Source organism: Centroberyx affinis, unplaced genomic scaffold (genome assembly GCF_046629955.1).
Source record: "Centroberyx affinis isolate AG114_WGS23_722 - 3 ecotype Tasmania unplaced genomic scaffold, CSIRO-AGI_Caff_v1 ptg005350l_1, whole genome shotgun sequence".
Classification (NCBI taxonomy): domain Eukaryota; kingdom Metazoa; phylum Chordata; class Actinopteri; order Beryciformes; family Berycidae; genus Centroberyx; species Centroberyx affinis.
In genome coordinates this window covers 1,390-24,905 of record NW_027282671.1, presented here as the reverse complement: position 1 = coordinate 24,905, position 23,516 = coordinate 1,390, and the positions used below count along the sequence as shown (strand labels likewise).

Sequence of the window (23,516 nt, the reverse complement as noted above, 5' to 3'; positions counted from 1 at the left end):
AAACTGTCACAGCTTTTAGTTGGATAAAGTTGAGCATTTTCTCGATTTCAGTTCAACAGAGAGTTTAAAGAAAAGACTGGAACTCCCAAATCCAAAATTATCAAACCAGAAAAACATGTCCATCCGTCAACACAAATGACATAAAAATCCTAATGAAACACAATATCCACAATACATTTGTGGATATCTGCAATTGCATTGTTTCTAGCCATAATTCTAATTGTAGATATCTGAAATTGCATTTTTACTAGTCATAATGCCAAATTGTGGATATCCATAATGACATTTTTACTAGTCACAATGTATTTTGGATATTCAAAATTACATTATGGATATCTGGAATGGTTTTTCATTTTTCCTAGTAAGAATTCTATTGCAGATATAATGTTCATTCTGGATATCAACTTGACTTGTACATTGTGGGTAAGCTTATTGCCAAAGTAGGCTAATATGAGACAGTCAGGCTCATTGGGTCATCATTTTTGTGTCTTAGTTTGAACACCATACAACACCGGCAGGAGACGCCGTGACTTGCCCTCCCATCTGACGTAAGGCTGGGGACTGAGTTGTTGCATGGCAGCCATGTTAGCTCCACCTTCTTCCCCCTTGGCTCCAAAGTAGCTAGTGACTTAAGCGATGGCTGGCCTGTGGTGTACTGGGCTTTCTATCACAGTGAAGTTAGGAAGGACATCACGTTCTAACAGGCAGCCTCTAAAGACAACGGGCAGCAACATGGCGCCCACACGACTACATGGACAAACTATCAGCGGCTTCCGTCTCGGCCAGCCAGCCAATCGGCTTCCTCCGTTCCTGACAGCTGGCCAATAACAGAGCCCACAGCAGGCTGGAAAGTATTCAACATGGAGACAACAGTTGAAAAGCTAGAGGCGATGGTAAGCATTGTGCAAAACTATTTTTATTTTCCGAAACATTCAGAAAATGCGCATACCTTTGCTTAACGATATTTAGTGACAACCAACAAGCTATTAGGCAAATTGGCGGTTAATTTATAATAGGGAATTCAACGTTAGGTCGTGAGGAGCCAACATGCCATGTTTTTCTCTTCGTATTGATGAAAAGGAAAAGAAGCCCCGTCAAAAATCTCCTTTGCGCCATTCGGTGTCTGCATAGAACACCACATTATAGCCCCACATTGTTTTTAGCCTATAGCCCGCTAAGTAATCCGTTAGTAAAGCGGCCAGTGTCTGTTATAAGGCCATTTGAGATGTATCTGCTTTAAAAAGCGAACAGCCGGTGTCCTTTTAGCTAGCCTTCAGCTGGCTCCACTACATATGATATAACGTTAACGGACAATCCCGGGTAACCGACTCTTTCCAGGAAGTAGCACGATAATGAAACAAGCCAGCAGCTAGGGACAACTCTCCAGAGTGATGTGGGTGGAATCAAAGCCTTCTACTACGAAATCACAATGCTCTCTGAATGCTTTTTGACAGTTGATAGCAATTGTTGTCAGTGTAAAATACGACTGTGCATGTTGTATTAGCACAACAATACACATTTCCAGAATATACCTGTCACCTTTATCATTCAAACATGCATTCTCCCCATGAAACTAACACTACAATAATAATAATACCTTGTGCCCTCGTTAGTAATTGTAATTATGGAATGCAGACGAGGACTGCTTCTCCAAAATCCTTACAGTGAATGACCAATATGAATTGCCTGTGTCAACACAGAGTTAGCCAGCTAACGTTAACCAAGGTCCCAACGGGTCCTTAAAATCCTTGAAAGTTTGTGAATTTGAGAAAAAAAAAATCAAGGCCTTGAAAGTTTTTGAAAATAGACAGTGGTAGAAGAGGTACTCTGATCCTTTACTTAAGTAAAAGTACCAATACAGTGGAGTAAAAATATGTATTGGAGTAAAAATACTCCATTACAAGACAAGTAAAAGTCCTGCATGAAAAATCCTACTTAAGTAAAAGTACATAAGTATTAGCAGCAAAATGTAGTTAAAGTATTAAAGTAAAAGTAGTGGTTTGGTCCCTCTGACTGATATTTTATTATATATGACATCATTAGATTATTAATACTGAAGCATCAGTGTGTAAGCAGCATGTTACTGTTGTAGCTGCTGGAGGTGGAGCTAGTTTGAACTACTTTATATACAGTTAGCTAGTTTAGTCCAGTGGTTCCCAACCTAGGGGCCCGGCCCCTCCAAAGGGTCACCGGATAAATCTGAGGGGTCGTGAGATGATTAATGGGAGAGGAAAGAAGAAAAAACAAAGTTCTGATACACAAATCTGTTTTCAGTTTTTGGACTTTTTCTCTAATCTTTGATTTTTGCTGAAATATTGGATGATTTGAACATTTATTGAAATGAAACCATGTGAGGTTTAGAGGGAAAAATCAGTATTTGGTGGAGCTGTTAACAACTCATAGACATCTGAAATGTGATCCGACTACACACTGCTTTTTGGAAGACGTCAAAAGCCAAAAAGGTTGGAAACCACTGGTTTCATCTTTAACAATGTGTTGTATTTTAAAAGCTTGTTATATTGTGTCAAATCTCCATCTGAAAAGTAACTAAAGCTGTCAAATAAATGTAGTGGAGTAGAAGTACAATATTTCCCTCTGAAATGTAGTGGAGTGGAAGTATAAAGTAGCATCAAATGGAAATACTCAAGTAAAGTACAAGTATCTCAAAATTGTACTTAAGTACAGTACTTGAGTAAATGTACTTAGTTACTTTCCACCACTGAAAATAGATATAAATAGACATGGGTCATTGAAAGTGCTTGAATTTATATATTTTGTGCAAGAATAGAAATTGAAGTTCTTTTGATATTTTTTTTACTTAACTTAGTAAATAGTCTACGTTCTGCTGTCTGCATGTGTGTCTCCCGCCGTCTGTGTGTCCTTGTTTCACGTGCCACCTGCCTCGAGAAAGTGCGACGGTCACGTGCGTGCATGAGTGATTGAAGTGGAATATTCTCAGTGTTGTAACAGTAATTAACCTTGATCCGTGTCTCAAACTATGCCGTGTTGGGTCCTTGAATTTGAGGGAATTGGGCCTGGAAAGTCCTCAAAAAGTCCTTGAGTTTGATGTTTAAGAAGGTGTGGGAACCCTGGTTAACTAGTTTGCTCCCTTCTGCCATCTGCGGTAAACATAAGACAACTTGCAAACCTCATATTGGAAACTCGGCAGGGGTTTGCTCTTTCCCATCGTGCAGAATGGAATAATCTCTCATCCATTTTGGGAATAGAACTAAAGAATGGGTAGCGAGCTATTTAGACACTCTACAGGTCATTTGCTCTCTTCATGCCCTCTGAATACCTTTTTGGAGAGGAGCATTTTTTCCATTTTCATTGATCTTATATTTAAGTTGTACTGTATTACAGTGGTTCTCAACCTTTTTCATACCAATGACCCCTAATTTAGTCCACATTAGGGCCACAGACCCCCATTTGATGAGATTTTGTCTCTCGGACCCAAATCTGAGAATATTTTTTATTGTCAGATATGATTTTGTATAGAATTCCATGACTATCTGTACTGTAGGTAGAGAGATAACAGTGAAACTATGATCAAAATAGTCATTCTAAAATGACAAAATAATGAAGTTTAACAATTCATCAATTTGCTGGGGACCCCCTGGAATGCCCTCAAGGACCCCTGGTGGTCCCGAGACCCCACGTTGAGAACCACTGCTGTATTAAGGCGGTCTCATTTGAAACATTGAGATTTAGATCTCTTTTTCAAGAGAGACCTGAGAACAAAAAAATCAAAAAATTTTAAATTAATCAGTAGTCTTTCATAAATAGAAAATATATAATACAATTAAATCACATGTTCCAGCAGTCAGTCATGAACATACAGAGATGTACAGTACATGTTGCACAGATGTACTGTTGGCTGCTTTTGGTTGTTTTTGATATAATTCAGGCATAGTTTTGAAAAATGCCAGATCTTCATGTCAAAATTAGTGCTGTGATGGTATAGACTTACTCTTAGCATGGTAACATAATGATATTACCATGCAGTTTGCAGTGTTAATGTTGGAGGAGGGTGAATAACTTACTTTCCATTGCACAATAATTCATAATATTCAGCCTAAGCCCACACAATTTCCTATATTTTTTTACCCTAATCTCACATGGGAACTGCCAATTTCTCTCTCAGTGTTATTCGTTGCAGAGTCAGGTCAGTCAAATTAAACCTGAATTGTGTCATGGCAGCATGGCTTACCTTTAGCATGAACTTGCAGGTAAAGTGCTGTGTTTCATCTGTCCTGAAGAGGGAGCAGAAGGATAGAGAGTGTGGGGAGGAGGCTGTTCACTTCCTCAGCAGGAGAACCCCCTGCTCTGGGAACAGCTCTGTGTGGTATTGCACTGGAAAAGATAGAGGCAGTAAGATTCTGATGTGGTGTACTATCCAACACCAGTATGAGTCTGTCAGTAAGAGTAAAAACACTTAGCCCTAAAATATTTAACGCCATTATGGGTACAACTCAAAGCCCTTTTTATTTAATTTGGACATGTGCAATGCAGTCAGTCTGATATTCTTCATTTTTAATAAGCCACCATATTCATCATCGATAAGCTTCTGTGAAGTATATTTTATCGTGCTAGTATTGTCACTTGATTTATAGGGCTACACATGATGTCTCATGGGGCAGTTGCCTGTGTTATCTGTTTAGGTTCCAGCTCATAGGGCTGAAACCCTTTTGGTTTATTGGCTGGTTTATTCTTATTCCTCCTCTTCTGCAAATGGTACATGATAGAGATATAACATTTGGCAGAATGATGGGAAATTGTGTGCAAAGGCTTCTCCATAAATATGACCTTAGTTGGCCTGATGGTGATGCTATAATTAAAGGCCGCTTTTTTTTTTTTGAAAATTTGAAAGGTCATAACTCTGTACGCTGCACTGTAAGTCGCATTGACACAAAATGTGGTACATATGTCCGGCTGTACTCCAGATTTAAACCAATGTAACATGCCATTGAGAGTTTGTTGAAAACAACGTGAAGTAACACTCTAACCAAAGGATAGGAATGATGAGCTTTTATTTAATGTAATCCTGTAGGCCCGAATTACTTGTGCTGTTGTAGTTTGTGTATTCGTTTACCAATATTAACAATTCGAAAGATGATGCTCTGATTAGATAATTTGACTAATGAATTGATTGTGTTGCACCTGTGTGTGGGTTCCAAGTGGGTCTCCATCACAGTACGGTCTTTCGTGTTCAAATCAACGTCCCTGGATGGTCGGAGTGGCGGCCATTTTTATGTGTACCGTTGGGCTAGCTTCCGTATGAGCCGACTTACGGCAAGTCGCTGAGGGGAGATGTTTTGCAGCAAGGACCAAAGCAGTGGAAAACAGACACTTGCTAAGAGACGCATCTGCACAGCTCTCAAGCAAGTGTGACACACTTTACGACCTTAATGCCCAGACTGGCGTTGTCACCGTAGCAACTAACCCTTAAACTTCCATAGTTGCCATTTTATGGTGTACTACCCAAATTACCATAGCAAACAGTGGAAGGACCATTCTATCCAGTTCTGTGGTCTTCATCTTGGTGTGTATGATGCTCAGATTGGTTAATTTGACTAATGAACTGATTGTGTCACACCTGTGTGAGATTCAAGTGGGTCTTTATCTTGGTGTTTGTTCTCCATGTTGTATGCTCTAGTAATTGCCTGAGGCTGAAACCTCAACTATTAAACACAGTGGATTGCAATGCAGTCTGTTAGTTAGTTAGTTAGAAACTTTATTGTCCACAATGTGGAAAATTGTCTTTGGCTTCATCACAAACAACACAGACTAACAATATAACTGTAGAAAACACATAACAACATAAGAAGACATAACAGAAAAAGCTTATTACATAATTAAAAAAATGCAAAAAGTACAGTGCAGATTACACAGAAGTAGGCTATATGCAAATTTACCTGGGGTGGAGGGGTTACAGGAGTAGCTCAGGAAGCTTAACTATGCATTTAATATAGGGCTGGGCAGTATATCGATATTATAGTGATATCGTGATATGAGACTAGATATCGTCTTAGATTTTGGATATGGTAATATGGTGATATGGCATAAGTGTCTTTTCCTGGTTTTAAAGGCTGCATTACAGTAAAGTGGTGTCATTTTCTGAACTTACCAGACTGTTCTAGCTGTTCTATTATTTGCCTTTACCCACTTAGTCATTATATCCACATTACTGATGATTATTTATCAAAAATCTCATTGTGTAAATATTTTGTGAAAGCACCAATAGTCATCCCTACAATATTGTCGCAATATCGATATCGAGGTATTTGGTCAAAAATATCGTGATATTTGATTTTGTCTACCTTTTTCTTTCATTAACACAGCACATTTATTATTTTTCAGTTGCAGTTTACTGCTTTATTGTTGTGTTGCAAACAAAGTTGTTGGTAAATAATCTGAGTGGCTGGTAACCTAGACTTTTTCAGCTACCTGGCACTGTGGCTGGTGGAAGAAAAAAGTCAATTTGTTAAACCTCTCATACCTATTTGCTAGTAAATGTCACTTTTAGGCTACTGATAATACTGTATGTGCACTCACAACTGAACCCATGCCTGAGCCCCATTATATGCACATACGCACTGTCCAGTTTAATAGAGTCAAGTGCAAAGAGAAAAGCTGTCAAGACAGAAGCACGTAAACAGCACAATACATCCTTGTACAGGCTATAAGACAGAAGAAATAGGCCAATGACTCTTGATCTGACCTACATATTTTATGTCTGTTTGGGAGGGTAGGTGGGCTGAGTTGGCAGGCGGTTGCACAAGAGATGTTTTATTAATTGTATATTTAATTAAAAACAAAGGTTAGACCTGAACGGTATGTTGTTCTTTTCCTCTGAATGCACAAGGTCCCCGAGGAGGATGCCTCCAGACACCCTCTACAGTGGTTAGCAGGGTGGGAAATACATTTTTTGATCCACTAGCCACTGTGCCTGGGCGATTCCTTAATTCTAATGGGCACTCACATTTTTTACCAGCCAATTTTTATAATCAAAGTATTCTGTTATAATATTTAGCTAAAGTCTACATATGATCTGGAATTGTGTTCAGAAACACACTTTCTAATAGGGCTGCAACTAACGATTATTTTCATTGTCGATTAATCTGTCGATTATTTTCTCGATCAATCGATTAGTTGTTTGGTCTATAAAATGTCAGAAAATGGTGAAAAATGTGGATCAGTGTTTCCCAAAGCCCAAGATGACGTCCTCAAATGTCTTGTTTTGTCCACAACCCAAAGATATTCAGTTTACTGTCATAGAGGAGGAAAGAAACCAGAAAATATTCACATTTAAGAAGCTGGAATCAGAGAATTTTGACTTATTTTTCTTAAAAAATGACTCAAACCGATTAATCGATTATCAAAATAGTTGGTGATTAATTTAATAGTTAACAACTCATCGATTAATCGATTAATCGTTGCAGCTCTACTTTCTAACATGATTTCAGGTCTTTTGGTACGATTTCCTTTATGAGTAATCAAAAGGCAAGTGAGGTCAATTCATAATCATAGAGATACTAGATTTAGAGATATGAAGACAAGTTAGTTATGAACTTAGATACAAAGCATGAACCCTTTGATTGCATTTTGGGCAATGGTGTCTTCATGTAGTGGATCCATAATTAAAGTCACAATGATGCACCATTTTGAGAGCACCTTGCTTCCTTAATTTGATGTAGGCCTGTTTCCTGTTGAAATGGGATATTCAAGTGTAGACTCAACCAAATATCAGTTGGGGAGAGAAGGGCAGTTTTATTTGAAGGGAGGGGCAGGATTGTTCAAAAATCTGTGATGAGATTATTGGTTAGAATTTTTTATTTAATCCTACTGGTACATGATGAGGTAGCCATTAACGATGCACTGTTTTTCAGGAAGTCAAATTTTGATGTAAAAATGACACATAGCACACAGATGGGTGAAACTCAGAAGTGTGGGTTCAGTGCACTGGTGAATGCCAGCCCAGTTCCAGCAGTGATTTCTAGGATGGGCTAATGTTGGAGTTTGAATGTTGAAAGAAGTCATATGGACGGATCCATTATAAGAAGTAAAACTGTTTTACCAATATTAGGGCTGAACAATTAATTGAAATTTTATCAAAATCGCAATATGGCCTACTGCAATTTTCAAATCGCAATCGAGGCGCAATATTTGTTAAAGGTGAAATGTGTCATAATACCATTTTAAATGAAATATTGTGGTGCTGCAGAGATGTCCTGGCCTACACATCATATTCTACAGACTTAAGAAAACATCTTTGTTTAGTACAGATACCCGCAAATATCACACCATAATCATTTTTAATACGTTTTTCAATGAAAATGAGAATAATGATGTAAAAATTATCATTCCTTCTAATATCGCAAATCATATCGCAATTGCAATATCAGTCAAAATAGTCACAATTAGGTATTTTTTCAAAATCGTTCAGCCCTAACCAATATGAAACATTGTATTAAGGAGTGGTGTCTCTTCAGGACTGAAATTGCATAAATCTGCCATATTGGAATATGGAAATAGTTTCTGTCTGTCCAGTGCCCCTTTTATGTTGTACTACTGGTGACCCTGCTAGAAAAGCAGTGCAATGTTAAAAGGGCATTGGCCAGGAATAGTTCCAAGCCAAGGAAAAGTTTCTAAACTATGAACCTTATGCTGTTGGCAGGTGCTCTGACTTCATTGCACTACTGTATTGGACAGCTAGCAGTGCAATAGTATTGTCAAAGCATCTGAAAGCTGCAGAGACCGGCTTGCACTGACTACACAAAGGCTTTCCTCTTAAATTTGTAAACCAAATCGAATCATGATAGATTGACTTAAGATGATCTAAAACCCTTGGACGTTTTAGAGTTTTAGGGTGCTTTCACACCTGCTCTGTGTGGAACAATTGAATTGAAGTCTGGAAAGTTCACCCCCTGGTATTGGCAGGTGAGAACACCTAATTGTACCCAGGTACCAACTAGGGCTGGGCGATATATCAATATTATATCGATATCGTGATATGAGACTAGATATCGTCTTAGATTTTGGATATCGTAATATGGTGATATGGCATAAGTGTCTTCTCCTGGTTTTAAAGGCTGCATTACAATAAAGTGATGTCATTTTCTGAACTTACCAGACTGTTCTTAAACAGGGAAGGAAACCCTGTCTTTGCATTTTATTTTGATCACAGTCTTGTTTCAATAAAAGTGCTTGTGACATCTCACATGTGGCTTTGACTTACAACTGAACATTTAGCCCACTTCTTAGAAAATACCGAGATATATATCGTGTATCGCCATTCAGCCTAAAAATACCGAGATATGATTTTTGGTCCATATCGCCCAGCCCTAGTACCAACCACTCCCTGATCTACCTAAGGCAGGTGGTCTCGGAGCACTTTCAAGTGAACCCTGGAGCGGATTGTTAGAAGTGAGAAAACCATTCAGACTAAGTGCTGTGCATTGTGGGTTGACTGGGTTGTGATGTTGACAATCGTTTGTAGCACCATATGGCTGAACAATTAATCAAAATTTGATCGAAATCGCAATATGGCCTATCGCAATTTTCAAATCGCAGGAGGCGCAATATTTGTTAAAGGCGAAATGTGTCAAAATAGCATTTTAAAGTAAATATTGTGGTGCTGCAGAGATGTCCTGGCCTACACATCATATTCTACAGACTTAAGAAAACATCTTTGTTTGGTACAGATCCCCGCAAAAATCACACCATAATGATTTTAATACGTTTTTCAATGAAAATGAGAATAATGATGTAAAAATGATCATTCCCTCTCATATCGCAAATCATATCGCAATTGCAATATCAGTCAAAATAATCGCAATTAGATATTTTCTCAAACTCGTTCAGCCCTAGCACCATAACATCGCGCCTGCTTGATGCAACAGATGTGGAAGCTATGAAAAGATCAGATGTCTGCTGGATGTATGGGCTGAAGAACACATTGCTGAATTGTTGAAGAAAACACACAAATATACGAAAGTGTTTAAAATATTTTTGCGACAAAATGAATGGGAATGTTTTATGTTATCAAAGTAAAAAAAAAACATGAAAAGGTTACATTTATACGATAGGACGACCTAAGGACTTAATACAAAACCCATTGTCAATCCAGAGGTCTGAAGCATTTCTCACCTGCAGATGATGGCAGCAGGTACTCAGCAGACATTGTGGAGTCAGATCAAAGTGGTAAGTGTATGATCTAGTCTAGATATTGATGTAGTAGCACAGATTTTGCATCTGACCAACTTGATTATCTGGTGAATGGTCAATTTAGACTAACATAATGCTGTCCTAGGTGTTCACAAATGTAAAAACACATGAAGAGGGATGAATACTTATAAAAATTCTCCCCTACTCAGTTCAGTAACATGTTACTTCAGTAATATAGCGTACTCATGGATGTTTGAACTTTCATCAACAGGTGGGAATGCCAACTTCAACAAGCATAGTCACCAGAGGGCCTCCTGTGGGGCAGAGTGCATGGGGCAGAACTCAAGAGCATGCTGGCAGGAGTCAGGAGGAAAATAGGATGCAAGATGTTTTAGCCCCTTGAATAGGCTCTGCTGCAGTAGTATTGTTATCACTAGCTAGACTATCCCAGGACGCTCCATCTGACTGGTAAAAGTCATTACAGCGGCACCGCAGAAACACTTGACTGTATTCAAATGATGTAATATGATTCCCTGTTGAGTTTTCACATACAAATGATTTTAAAATGTTAGATGTATGTCCATGTTTCTGTTTTTTTTACGGTCATACTATCTGTCGAAATGGGGACTTGACATTTGTGCATTGAGTGTGATTAAGACAGACACAAAAACGTATGTAACCTAGTCTAAATGTTTTGCATACTTACTACTTTGGTCCATTAATAGGACTAGAATTTATTACCTCCTCTCCTCCCCTTGTCTCCTCTCCTCCTCTCCTCTCTCCTCTCCTTGTCTCCTCTCCTCTCCTTGTCTCCTCTTCTCTTCTTGTCTCCTCTCCGCTCCTTGTCTCCTCTCCTTTTCTTGTCTCCTCTTCTTGTCTCCTCTCCTCTCCTTGTCTTCTCTCCTCCTCTCCTTGTCTCCTCTCCTCTCATTGTCTCCTCTTCTCTCCTCTCATTGTCTCCTCTCCTCTCTTCTCATTGTCTCCTCTCCTCTCTTCTCATTGTCTCCTCTCCTCTCCTCTCCTTGTCTCCTCTCTCCTCTCTTCTCCTCTCCTCTTCTTGTCTCCTCTCCTCTTGTCTCCTCTCCTCTCCTCTCCTTGTCTCCTCTCCTCTTGTCTCCTCTCCTCTCCTTGTCTCCTCTCTCCTCTCCTTGTCTCCTCTCCTCTCTCCTTGTCTCCTCTCCTCTCATTGTCTCCTCTCTCCTCTCCTCTCCTTGTCTCCTCTCTCCTCTCCTTGTCTCCTCTCCTCTCCTCTCCTTGTCTCCTCTCCTCTCCTTGTCTCCTCTCCTCCTCTCCTCTCTCCTCTCCTTGTCTCCTCTCCTCTCATTGTCTCCTCTCCTCTCTTCTCATTGTCTCCTCTCTTCTCCTCTCCTCTTCTTGTCTCCTCTCCTCTCCTTGTCTCCTCTCCTCTCCTTGTCTCCTCTCCTCTCTCCTGCCCTCTCCTTGTCTCCTCTCCTCTCATTGTCTCCTCTCTCCTCTCCTTGTCTCCTCTCCTCCTCTCCGCTCCTTGTCTCCTCTCCTCTCCTTGTCTCCTCTCCTCTCTCCTGTCCTCTCCTTGTCTCCTCTCCTCTCATTGTCTCCTCTCTCCTCTCCTCTCCTTGTCTCCTCTCCTCCTCTTCTCTCCTTGTCTCCTCTCCTCCTCTCCTCTCCCCTCCTCTCCTTGTCTCCTCTCTCCTCTCCTTGTCTCCTCTCCTCTCTGCTCTCCTCCTCTCCTCTCCTCCATGGTGGGACACACAAACACACAAACCGCTCTCCTATTATAGTAGTGGGATTCTGCATAGGACTCGACTGAAACATGGATTGATCCTAAATCCTGGAACCCTATCAGTATTGCCTCTGCTGTCCAGCTTGTTCAGAGTAGTGCAATATTGCTTATAGGGTTTCAGTGTTTGGGTTTATACGACTATAGTGTCTAGCTGACTAGGTAAGCATTCCTTTTCTTGTACAGGTGCCAGATGTCTGGTGGGTAAAACACACACCCAGAAAGTGTGTGTGTGTGTGTGTGTGTGTGTGTGTGTGTGTGTGAAAGAGAGAGAGTCAGCCCATCAGCCAGCCAGACACACACACATATACACTGAGATTGTGTATATGTAGTATTGTGTATATTTTTATTTTGTTTTGACTTTTTGTTTTCAATTGCAGTTTAGTTTTAATTAGTTTTTAAAGCAGGTTTGCTAGTTTAGTTTTTATTTTTTGAAAATGCTTAGTTTTAGTTTAGTTTTTATTAGTTTCAGTGTTAGTTTTAGTCTGTTTTTGTAATATGGGGTATTTGTCAGGGGCGAGATTGAAAAAGGTAAAAAAATTGGAGGAAAAAAAAATAAATTGGAAGCTAGATTTTACGGAGCCCCTAAAGTCCCGAAAGGTGATATTTTTTTATCTTGTGCGCACAAGTTATTATCTTGTGGGAACAAGTTATTATCTTGTGGGAACAAGTTATTATCTTGTGGGAACAAGTTATTATCTTGTGGGAACAAGTTATTATCTTGTGGGAACAAGTTATTATCTTGTGCGCACAAGTTATTATCTTGTGCGCACAAGTTATTATCTTGTGGGAACAAGTTAATTATCTTGTGCGCACAAGATAATTAACTTGTTCCCACAAGATAAATATCTTGTGTGCACAAGATCCATATCTTGTGCACACAAGATAAAAAAATATCACCTTTTGGGACTTAAGGGGCTCCGTAGAATACAGTTTCAGTTAGTTATTGTTTTTTTGTAAAGCCTCGTTTTTATTTTTATTTCAGTTACCGAAAATGTTTTTTCACACCTAGTTTTCGTTATTTGGTTAGTTTTCGTTAACGATAATAACCTTGGTACCTACACAGTAACATTGTGTACTATACTACCATAGGTTAATACAGATTAATACGCCGGAATAAGACCACTGTAAACAGTTACCAAAAAATATTTTCATTACTTTGTTTTGATTGTTTTTGCACAATTTAAATTCAGGTACTTGAAGATAGTACGTAACCTACCCACTTTGTTTTGTGTAATGATGGAAACCCTTACAAATAAAAAGAATATGTCTTAATCGACAAAGTTTTCTTGCCTGTTTTTGATTCAGTTCTGTTTTACTCTCCAAGTTTCATGTCGGGGGGGGGGGTGGTAATTAAAGTTAATTAAACCACTTAAATTCACTTGCTTAAACACACTACTCAGGAAGCATAGTGCAACAATTTTCAAGATTTTGGTTACCGTTCCTTTAAGAAAATCATTTCAGATGAATTCTGGGCAAATGAGAAATGTTCACTAACAGGGAGGTAAGGTATGTGCACAAGATTAGAGAGAAATAAGCTTTTCATGAAAAATTTGTGGGATATATTAACTCTAACTTACAAAACAAATTACTTACAAAAACAAAATGCCATCAATATCACTGAACCATCCAAAATTTTGAAAATACCGTGATACCATATTTTGGCAATATTTATATCTCCACACTTGGTTGTAGCGCTGTACCAGTGCAGGAGGAAGGAGGTTTGCTCATATTTTGAAAACTCTTATTGTGAAAAACTGAAGCTTATGATTCTTTGTTTGTAATGGTTTGTGTTAGACACTTGACACGTTTTGGCTTATAAGGCAAGAAAGATTAATCAGTAACCCATGACAGGCAGTGGTAGGCTGTAATTAAATAGTGTGTAGATACTTAGCCATTCTTAAACAATATTCCACTTAGTTTTAAAGGAATAGTTCACCCAAAAATGAAAATTGTGTCATCATCTCCTCCCCCTCATGCCAGTTGAAACACAGGTGAAGTTTGTCCATATAACACACAGGGAGGCTGCAGCACAACTCCATAGCAGCCTTCTCCAAAACAACTGAAGTCAGTGGGGACCAGTTCTTCAGAGTTCCAAAAAGACCTACAGTATATTTACACCATCATTTAGTGCAAATCTGAACTACAGCTGATTGATTTGCAACAAATAATGGTGTATAGGTCTTTCTATTCAGTGTGATTGTTTGGCTGTTTTTGTTTTGGAACTCTAAAGAACAGGTCCCCATTGACTTCAGTTGTTTTGGAGAAGGCTGCTACCAAGTTGTGCTGGCAGCCTCCCTGTGTTTCATTTGGCATGAGGGTGAGTAGATGATGACAGAAATTTTCATTTTTGGGTGAACTATTCCTTCAAATGTCAGTTTTCATTGAAATGAATTGAAGTAAAAAAAGAAGTAAAAATCCAAACGCTACAAACTGGTCCAGCGGCATCCGATCTTGGAGATTAGTTTATATTCTGGTTTTCATGGTGCTCAAGTGCTGAATAACCCCCATGTTAAAAATAAGTGGAATATTGCTTTAAATGGTTCATGTTCATGTTTTGTTCCCGTTTCATTTCGCTTGTAACATTAGTGCAGTCATGTCATAGTATATCTCAATAGTTTTATCTCCACTTTTGTTTCCCTGCCTCCATAGAGCCCTTTGGAGGGTGTTGTAAGCCTTCAGTTAGTGTTTTCCCTCCACATTATCAAAGGAGACAATGTGATTAGCTATAGGTCAGCTGGCAGTGATGTGTTCAGTAACTGCTGACCTGGTAGGAGCCTAAAACTGCTTCCTATTTAGTGCCTTCAAAGTACAAAGTCTCAGACCAACCCATTGATCAATGAGAGTTCCAGTGTGATGTTTGTTGTAGGAAGGGAGGGAAAGCCATCATATTGCTCTCTAATAGTGTAAAAAAACTCAATGAAAAAAGGCTTCTTAGTAAGGAGTTATTAAATCATAACAGTGCATGGACAGGGATTTCATTTCCATATACAATCGAAAGCTGTATGAAACCAAACTACTGGCAGACAGCACTGTAACCGATGGCCACTGACACCCATTTACCATTCTGACACTGGCTTATTTTTTTACCCACTGACTCGATGTGATTTGGAAACTATGTAATGGCATTTGAATGGTTTTCCTATTGTGGACAATAGTCTGGTTTTCAAAAGGTATTTGAAAGTTGGCAATAATATTGACATGGGGCAGAGTCAAGTCAAGTTTATTCATATAGCCCTAAATCACAAGCCTGTCTCAAAGGATTTTACAGCAGAGGTGGGGGCTCGAGTCACATGACTTGGACTCAAGTCACAGTTTGAATAGCTTGAGACTTGACTTGATGCATGAAGAGAAGACTTGAGACTTGACTTGACTTGGGTTCTGGTGACTTGGGACTTGACTCTGACTTGTACTGTGATGACTTGAAAAGGTTTCTAAAGTCTTGACTTGAGATCTTGTGTTTGTGTAAATGACTCAGATTGAAAGTGATGAGATTTGTTCCAGCAGACGACTGAATTTAAATTCTGTTTTCTGAATTTGTATGGAATGATTGCATTTATTGAAGTGGAAACTGATTATAGAAATCAAACTCATGATGCTCTTACCAAGTTTGTATCCTATTAAAACTAAAAACAATTGACAAATCATATAGGGATCCCCCAGCAGGACATGTGACTCTGCAATAGGTGCTGGGACAAAACAATAAAGTGGACATTAACATGACAGACAGTGAGATAAGGAAGCAAATGAGACGATGAGGTAGAGAAAATGTGGGTTTTATTCAGGGTGGCAAAGACTTGATGGTGCTCTGTAACTTTCTTCCAAGACATGTGATCATTTGCTGTATAACTGCAGTGTTAGAATGCGGCTGTATTTTCTGGGCATTTAAAAAGCTTGTATTTAACTCTAACTAAAATGTTTGTTGGCTGAAACTTAAACTTTGAGCTAGAAAATAGTTTTCAACACTCAACTTACTACATGCAACACAAAAACAATAGATTCAACATCTGTCATTAGAGCTCATTGAACTTACGTAGCAGACAAAGGAGTGAGTTAACTGTCCAGTAAAAACAAATATCGGAGTTATCTTGTTTTGTGCAACTGCAGCAGTTTGTAATTTTTTTTATTTTTTATAAATGCTGCATTTATGAGCTGACGAAAGCAGTGAAACTTTTCATTAAACAGAGTGTTTCTTCAGTTCCAGAAGTCGGAGGCTGACCTGGACTACATTGAGAAAAGGTTGAAGCTGGACTTCGTCAATCAGACCACAGAGAATGGAGCTCCTGCTGAGGTGATTGTTTCAAGACAGTTCTCAGAACTGAAGATGCAGTGTACAGAGAACAGACAAACTACTAGAGCTGAACAATTAATCAAAATTTTATCGAAATCGCAATATGACCTACTGCAATTTTCAAATCGCAGGAGGCGCAATATTTGTTAAAGGTTAAATGTGTCTCAAAATGGCATTTTAAAGTAAATATTGTGGTGCTGCAGAGATGTCCTGGCCTACACATCATATTCTACAGACTTAAGAAAACATCTTTGTTTGGTACAGATCCCCGCAAAAATCACACCATAATCATTTTAATACGTTTTTCAATGAAAATGAGAATAATGATGTAAAAATGATCATTCCCTCTCATATCGCAAATCATATCACAATTGCAATATCAGTCAAAATAATCGCAATTAGATATTTTTTCAAAATTGTTCAGCCCTACAAACTACACAAGAGATTTGTTTGTCTTATTGATTGATCCTGATCACTATCAGCAGCAGTCACTGATCATCTGAAAATGTACTGTACTTCAGATTGTAGCCATATGAACTTCAACTTTTTCTTTGAGAAACACACCATGGCATTGTTGCCACACAACAAAACCAGTTCAGTTCAGTTTATTCACAAATCAGTTAAAATACAAGTACAATCATATGAGACATAATGGACATATGTGAAATGGGACACCCTGATAAGCTATCTGAAGCTTGAGAATAGGGGCCCAGACACTAAGCAGATAGTATTTAAAGTATATGTTGACTAGCACGTCTAGATTTGAAAAAGTTCATGTATTATACAGTAACACTTACAACCTACAAAACACCTAAGACTAACCTAAGACCCTAAAAAGTACTACTAAATGGTCCTAAGACATTTATTCCATCAGTCTAAACATTGATTAAATAGGTAAGATACAATGAGTAGAGACATATGGCAAGTGGAAATAACAGTACAATTTGAATGGATTTCAGAGTAGAGTAACTAGTTTAGAAGTCCCCAGCCGTTCAGGGTGTTCAAGCTTAAACATATTTTAGCAGCAACTGCTGCCTTAAACTCTTTTTGAAAACAGACACAGATAATGACATTTTTATAGTGTTATCAAGCTCATTCCACACGTGGACCTCTGCAAAAAAAGCTCGTACATTTAAGTTTACCTTTCTTACCCTTTATAAGTAATGTTGGTCATGGAGGTCGGTGTGTCTGTGCTCTGTCCATGTTGGCTGATGATTCACACTGTGCTGACAGGAAAACCCGGTGGTGCTGCTGGAGAACCTGGTGGCCATCAAGGCCAAGCACGCGGCCCTGTGCTCCCAGGTGAAGGAGATAGCAGCTGCTCAGGAGGAGTCCATGGACTCCATCAGAAGAAACCTGAACAGCGTGATGCAGCTGATGCACCACCTCCAAGAGACTGCTGATGTGCAGGTAGCCACACACACACACGACTGTTGAAGCCTGCTGTAAAACTCAGGGTTCCTACGCAGGTCTGGAAAAGTATTAAAAATGAATTTGATCATTTCCAGGTCTTGAATAGTTTGGGAATTTGAAAAAATGTCTGGAAAAGTCTGGAAAATGTTGCGGTTCAGGTCTGATACACACATCATTGTAGCTTTTATGTTGTTGTAGAGTCACTTTGAGTCCACAGTTTTTGTTGATGTGAAGAATAATGTTCAGATAGAGGGACGCTCTTATTACCCAGCCGCTGTCAGCATGCATTATATCAAATACCCACCAAAATCAAATCCGGTCAAGAACATAGGGTCTGGGAAAAATATGGAATTTTAAAATGGAAACCGTGTAGGAACCCTGCCAATCATCTCACATATTGTGATATTTGTCTCTGTGAAGAACAATCTTCATCTATACAGTGATATGACCTAGTTAGCAGGGACAAGATGTCTATCTGCGTAAATCATATTGAACACCAGACAAAATCTTCAAAACAAATCAAGGTCTGGAAAAAGTATGGAATTTAATTGAAAATGTGTAGGAACCCTGAAAACTACATTTCTGCTACTACACCACATGTGTTGCACAGGTTGTTTTTTTTTGTTTTATTGTATAATTCATATGTATGCATGTATGGTTCCCATGGTCATAGAAAACCTGCAATAGTCATGAACTTTGAGGAGTGAGTTTTCCAGGCCTGGACGTTATGCAAAATGGTGTATAAACAAAAGTTTTAGAAATGTCTGAATGTTTGATCATAATCTGGTTCATTTAGTCAAGTGTTTGAATCCAGCTTGGTTCTGGTGGACCTAGTCGCCTTTTTGAAGGAATAATTGTGCAAATAATAAACGTCTTGTAAGTCCCACATCTTAGCTGTAGCTAGTCACAATGAGACCTCGGACATTCGAACCAGCCATTCAACAAATAATGTCGCGTATGAACATAAATGTTGATAATATACAGTAGGTCAAAAGATATATTAGGAACCCTGGTTGACTGTTAACACTGTCCTTGCTAAATGCTGCAGGTTTCGCCGCTGACCGAGTCGGAACAGCAGGCGGCAGAACTGCTTGGTGCAGCTGTCAGTCAGAACACAACAGAGGTAAGGCAGTATGGTATGTGCAGTATAACACAGGCTCATTCTGAACAATGAAACGCTCGTGACTAGGCTCATAGCAACATAGCATTAAAAAGAAAATAGGAAATATACAACGCAAGAAGAACGGTGTTACACAGTGGTAGAAAGGAGATGGCATTAGAAGAACTAAGATAAACCATACAAGATAATGAATAATAGCCATAGTAATAATAATAATAATGATAATATGACTTCTGATATGAGATGGGATACGGAAGTGCAATTCAAGTATAAGCATAGCAGTAATACAGATATCCCCAGTGTCAGCCCATGGTAGGTGTGGACTCATATGAGTAAAGCAGCAATTTGTGGGTCACATCAAATACCTTTCATCTGCGATTGGTTAGAGATGACCTCCAGCAGGTTAGGGCTGAACGATTTTGAAAAAATATCTAATTGCGATTATTTTGACTGATATTGCAATTGCGATATGATTTGCGATATTAGAGGGAATGATCATTTTTACATCATTATTCTCATTTTCACTGAAAAACGTATTAAAATGATTATGGTGTGATTTTTGCGGGGATCTGTACCAAACAAAGATGTTTTCTTAAGTCTGTAGAATACGATGTGTAGGCCAGGACATCTCTGCAGCACCACAATATTTCATTTAAAATGGTATTTTGACACATTTCGCCTTTAACAAATATTGCGCCTCCTGCGATTTGAAAATTGCAGTAGGCCATATTGTGATTTCGATAAAATTTCGAATAATTGTTCAGCCCTACAGTAGGTTGAGGATTAAAGTACCATTGGTCTAGAGGTTGATCCAGTCACAGACGATTCCCTTTTTTATGCCCTAGTGAAGCAAAGCAAAGATGAATATTAGGCCCGATCTCCTGAATTGGTTAGGAAAGGATACTTCCACATCATGTTGTGTGATACCTGACTGTTTGCCAGCTTACCATAACGAGGCATCAAACGTATTTGCAGTTTCCTCTTAATAATTTCTGGAAGCGTTGTAGCTGAAAACAGGCTGATGTGGATGTTTGCTTCCAGGTGCCTCCTCCTACAGCAGGCTCCAGCCAGCAGCAGCCACCGTGTGAGTGTGACATCTTCAACTTACACATACACTCTGTTGTGGGCAATAATCAGTTTTCAGATCAGACATTTACAATCATCTTGACCTTCTCTGTTCAATGCAAATGTCCAAAGAGAGCGCTGGCAGCTAGAACTCCACTGGACGCACAAAATGTGTGGGTCAGTCTGGGTGGCAGAGATGCTGCTGCTGTTTCATTCTCAAATATTTCTCCCTCTGAGAAAATTACAGCTTCTTGTGAAATTGCAAGATTCAGTATTGTGATTCAAATTGCTGAAATGGTGTGATTATTGTTTATATCATATTGTTTTATAAATTTCACATCAGAAGCAGTGCAAAATACCCCCAAAATGCCTCTAGGTGGCAGCATGGGCTAAGAGTCCACCTTGGTCTTGTTCTAGGAGAACAAGACCAAGGTGATTCTCAACCTTTTTCATATCATGGACCCCTAATGTAATCCACGTTAGACCCACGAACCCCCATTTGACCCAAATCTGAGAATATTTGTATTGTTAGATATAATTTTGTTTTCCATGACTATCTGTATTGTAGGTAGAGAGATAACAGAGAAACTATGATCAAAACAGTCATTCTTATACATTATATAATTGTGTTAACTTCTTGTAAATTAAGTAATGGTGAAGTTTAACAATTCATCATTTTCCTGGGGACCCTTTGGAATCCCCTCAAGGACCCCCGGTGGTCCCCGGACCCCACGTTGAGAACCACTGTCTTACACAACAATGACAAACTTCGATAAACTATAAGTCAGCAGCTTTGGATTTATAATGAACCTAGTGTCTAATCCAGAGTAGCTTGTTTACAATATCATATTGTATTTAAAAGTATTACCAATATTAGGCAGTTACTTGTCCTTTTAAGGTCATAATATATTAATGAAAATTGAAAAGCATTTATTCAGGTGGTTTTACATGTTTTTTCAAATGGCGGGTTACATACAAATCACTGCATTTATTTGTGCAATGTGTTTTTAAAGGTGGCGTGTGACATATTTCTGCATCATGTGCCATTTGTTTTTGACTCTTTATTAAGACTGTTCGATCTCCACATTTCTCTGTCCACAGCCTTAAAGGCCGGCGAGTTTGAGGACCTGAATGAAGCCACGCTGGAGACCGTTCCTCTCAGCATACGTTGCAACGTCAAGCTGGCAGACCTCAATGCTTTCTACCAGCAGCTGCACCAGTATTTCACTACCAAAAACAACAGGTTGGAGAGTCATATTAAATGGAAAATACACACTGCTTCAATGGAGTTTAATAGGAGAAAAAAAATCTGATCTAAAACATCAATGGTAAACGTCAGGTTTTGGCTTCAGTCCCTCGGAATCAAAGAGCGAGGGCTTCTTTCTAGAGAAAAAAAAAAGTAAATTCCCGCACACACTCGTCACCTCTGCATTGATTTATTAAAAAGAGACGACATTTCAGACATATCAATCATAAAGTGACCTAGTGCTTCAATACAGCCCATGATTGCATAACAGTCCACAGCTGTGTTGGAGGAGTGTCCGTGATCCCACACAACAGCTCACTCATTCAAGATTCCCTCAACTGTCAAAACATACAATATCTATAATCACACACATTCAAAATCCTTTTGATATTACTAACAAGCAAAACATTTATTCCAGGTTAGTGGTATATATATAAATATATAAGACATAGCCCAAGTCTACAGTATACAAATGCCCCATGGGGTCCTTTAACTTCAAATTCATCCATGTACAAATATACAAAATATATATATTAGTGGTATACATATAAGACATAGCCCAAGTCTACAGTATACAAATGCCCCATGGGGTCCTATAACTTCAAATTCATCCATGTACAAATATACAAAATATATATACCAAAACATATTTTCGGGAGGACATGCCCACCCTCCCCCCCCCCAAAAAAAAGGGGAAACAGAAAAACAAAAACACCAAAAAATTCTTTCTAGAGCCGCCATTTTGCACCGATGTTCAGCAATCACACAGGGAGAAATCCATCGCAGAAGAGAGATACTCATTTCTCCACCGACAGTATCGCATCACTAGACCAGAATGCAATGCAGTAGAAAGTGGGTTCAGGAAAATAAATAAACAACACAAAATGCATTGAACATCCCAGACTGATAGAACTACCTCAGTGAAAGAGTATCAGAGAGTGGAATTAACTATTAACTTGTATATTATATATTCTACTCTTGACCTGTGGAATCAGTCCAGGCGTTGAGAACATTGTGTGTTTGCTCTCGTCTTCTTTCCAGCGGCTCCCTCAGTTTGCAGAAGATGAAGCAGCTGAACATGAAGGTGAGCGAGGCCAAGCTGAAGACCCTGCAGCACCTCTCCTTGGTAGAGCTGGACAAGAAGGGAAACGTTCGCCTGCTAATATGAAACGGCTAAACGCAAACCAAGAGACTGTTGAGAGGCTGCACTGCTGTCATAGAGTGTGGTGCGTCTGGCTGCTCCCTCCCCTCCTCCCCTCCTCCCCTCCTCCCCATGCTCTTCAGTATAGACGCTATTCTTACTGAAAGATCAAACTCTAAAGGTTTTAAACCCATACTTAAAGAATGTGCATCCTTTGTGTTCTGTATGTGTTTTTTCTGACATCTGACATTCTCCCATATTAGGGCTGAACGATTTTTAAAAAACATCTAATTGTGATTATTTTGACCGATATTGCAATTGCGATATGATTTGCGATATTAGAGGGAATGATCATTTTTACATCATTATTCTCATTTTCATTGAAAAACGGATTAAAATGATTATGGTGTGATTTTTGCGGGGATCTGTACCAAACAAAGATGTTTTCTTAAGTCTGTAGAATATGATGTGTAGGCCAGGACATCTCTGCAGCACCACAATATTTACTTTAAAATGGTATTTTGACACATTTCACCTTTAACAAATATCGCGCCTCCTGAGATTTGAAAATTGCAGTAGGCCATATTGCGATTTTGATAAAATTTTGATTAATTGTTCAGCCCTATCCCATATGTAAAAAAAAAAGTTTTGTGACCCTTGGATTAAGTCAAATCATACTTAATGTGTTGTAAAATAGTAAAATGCATGAGCTCTGGTAGGTGTTGAGTTTTTCTCAATTCTTGAAAGATGTCTTTTTGGAAATAAAGGTTCTTTAATGAATATTTAATGAATTCCTAAACCATGCAACAGTTTGATCAATATAAGTCAAAGTGAATAATAGAGCTGCAACGATTAATCGATTAGTTGTCAACTATTAAATTAATTGGCAACTATTTTGATAATCGATTAATCGGTTTGAGTAAATTTTTTAAGAAAAATAAGTCAAAATTCTCTGATTCCAGCTTCTTAAATGTGAATATTTTCTGGTTTCTTTCCTCCTCTATGACAGTAAACTGAATATCTTTGGGTTGTGGACAAAACAAGTCATTTGAGGACGTCATCTTGGGCTTTGGGAAACACTGATCCACATTTTTCACCATTTTCTGACATTTTATAGACCAAACAACTAATCGATTGATCGAGAAAATAATCAACAGATTAATCGACACTGAAAATAATTCTCCGACAACATCGTTCAGAATCGTTCTTAAACTCAAATGAGCATTGTTTTCTAACATTAACGACTAAATGGAAACTAGACAAAGGTCCCAGACCGGATCTGAACCCATGATGTCGCAGCCACATGGTATCTGC

The 23,516-nt window shown here is 38.8% G+C and overlaps 1 protein-coding gene across 1 annotated transcript; it reads left to right on the top strand.

Moving 5' to 3' along the window:
* The first annotated feature begins 727 nt into the window (after positions 1 to 727).
* ska2 (spindle and kinetochore associated complex subunit 2) lies at positions 728 to 22,964 on the top strand. Its single transcript, XM_071546605.1, has 7 exons — positions 728 to 893; positions 16,125 to 16,217; positions 17,451 to 17,627; positions 18,679 to 18,753; positions 19,792 to 19,834; positions 20,917 to 21,058; positions 22,103 to 22,964. Exons 1-7 carry the CDS (start codon positions 861 to 863, stop codon positions 22,227 to 22,229), a joined length of 690 nt encoding a protein of 229 aa, XP_071402706.1. The 5' UTR covers positions 728 to 860; the 3' UTR covers positions 22,230 to 22,964.
* The last annotated feature ends 552 nt before the right edge of the window (positions 22,965 to 23,516 follow it).

Excerpts from the sequence above, each read along its gene's own strand:
- ska2 (XM_071546605.1), top strand. The coding sequence starts at position 861 with ATGGAGACAACAGTTGAAAAGCTAGAGGCGATG. Across the intron at positions 894-16,124 it reads TTGAAAAGCTAGAGGCGATG|TTCCAGAAGTCGGAGGCTGA; the intron begins GTAAGCATTGTG and ends GTGTTTCTTCAG. Across the intron at positions 16,218-17,450 it reads AGAATGGAGCTCCTGCTGAG|GAAAACCCGGTGGTGCTGCT; the intron begins GTGATTGTTTCA and ends CTGTGCTGACAG.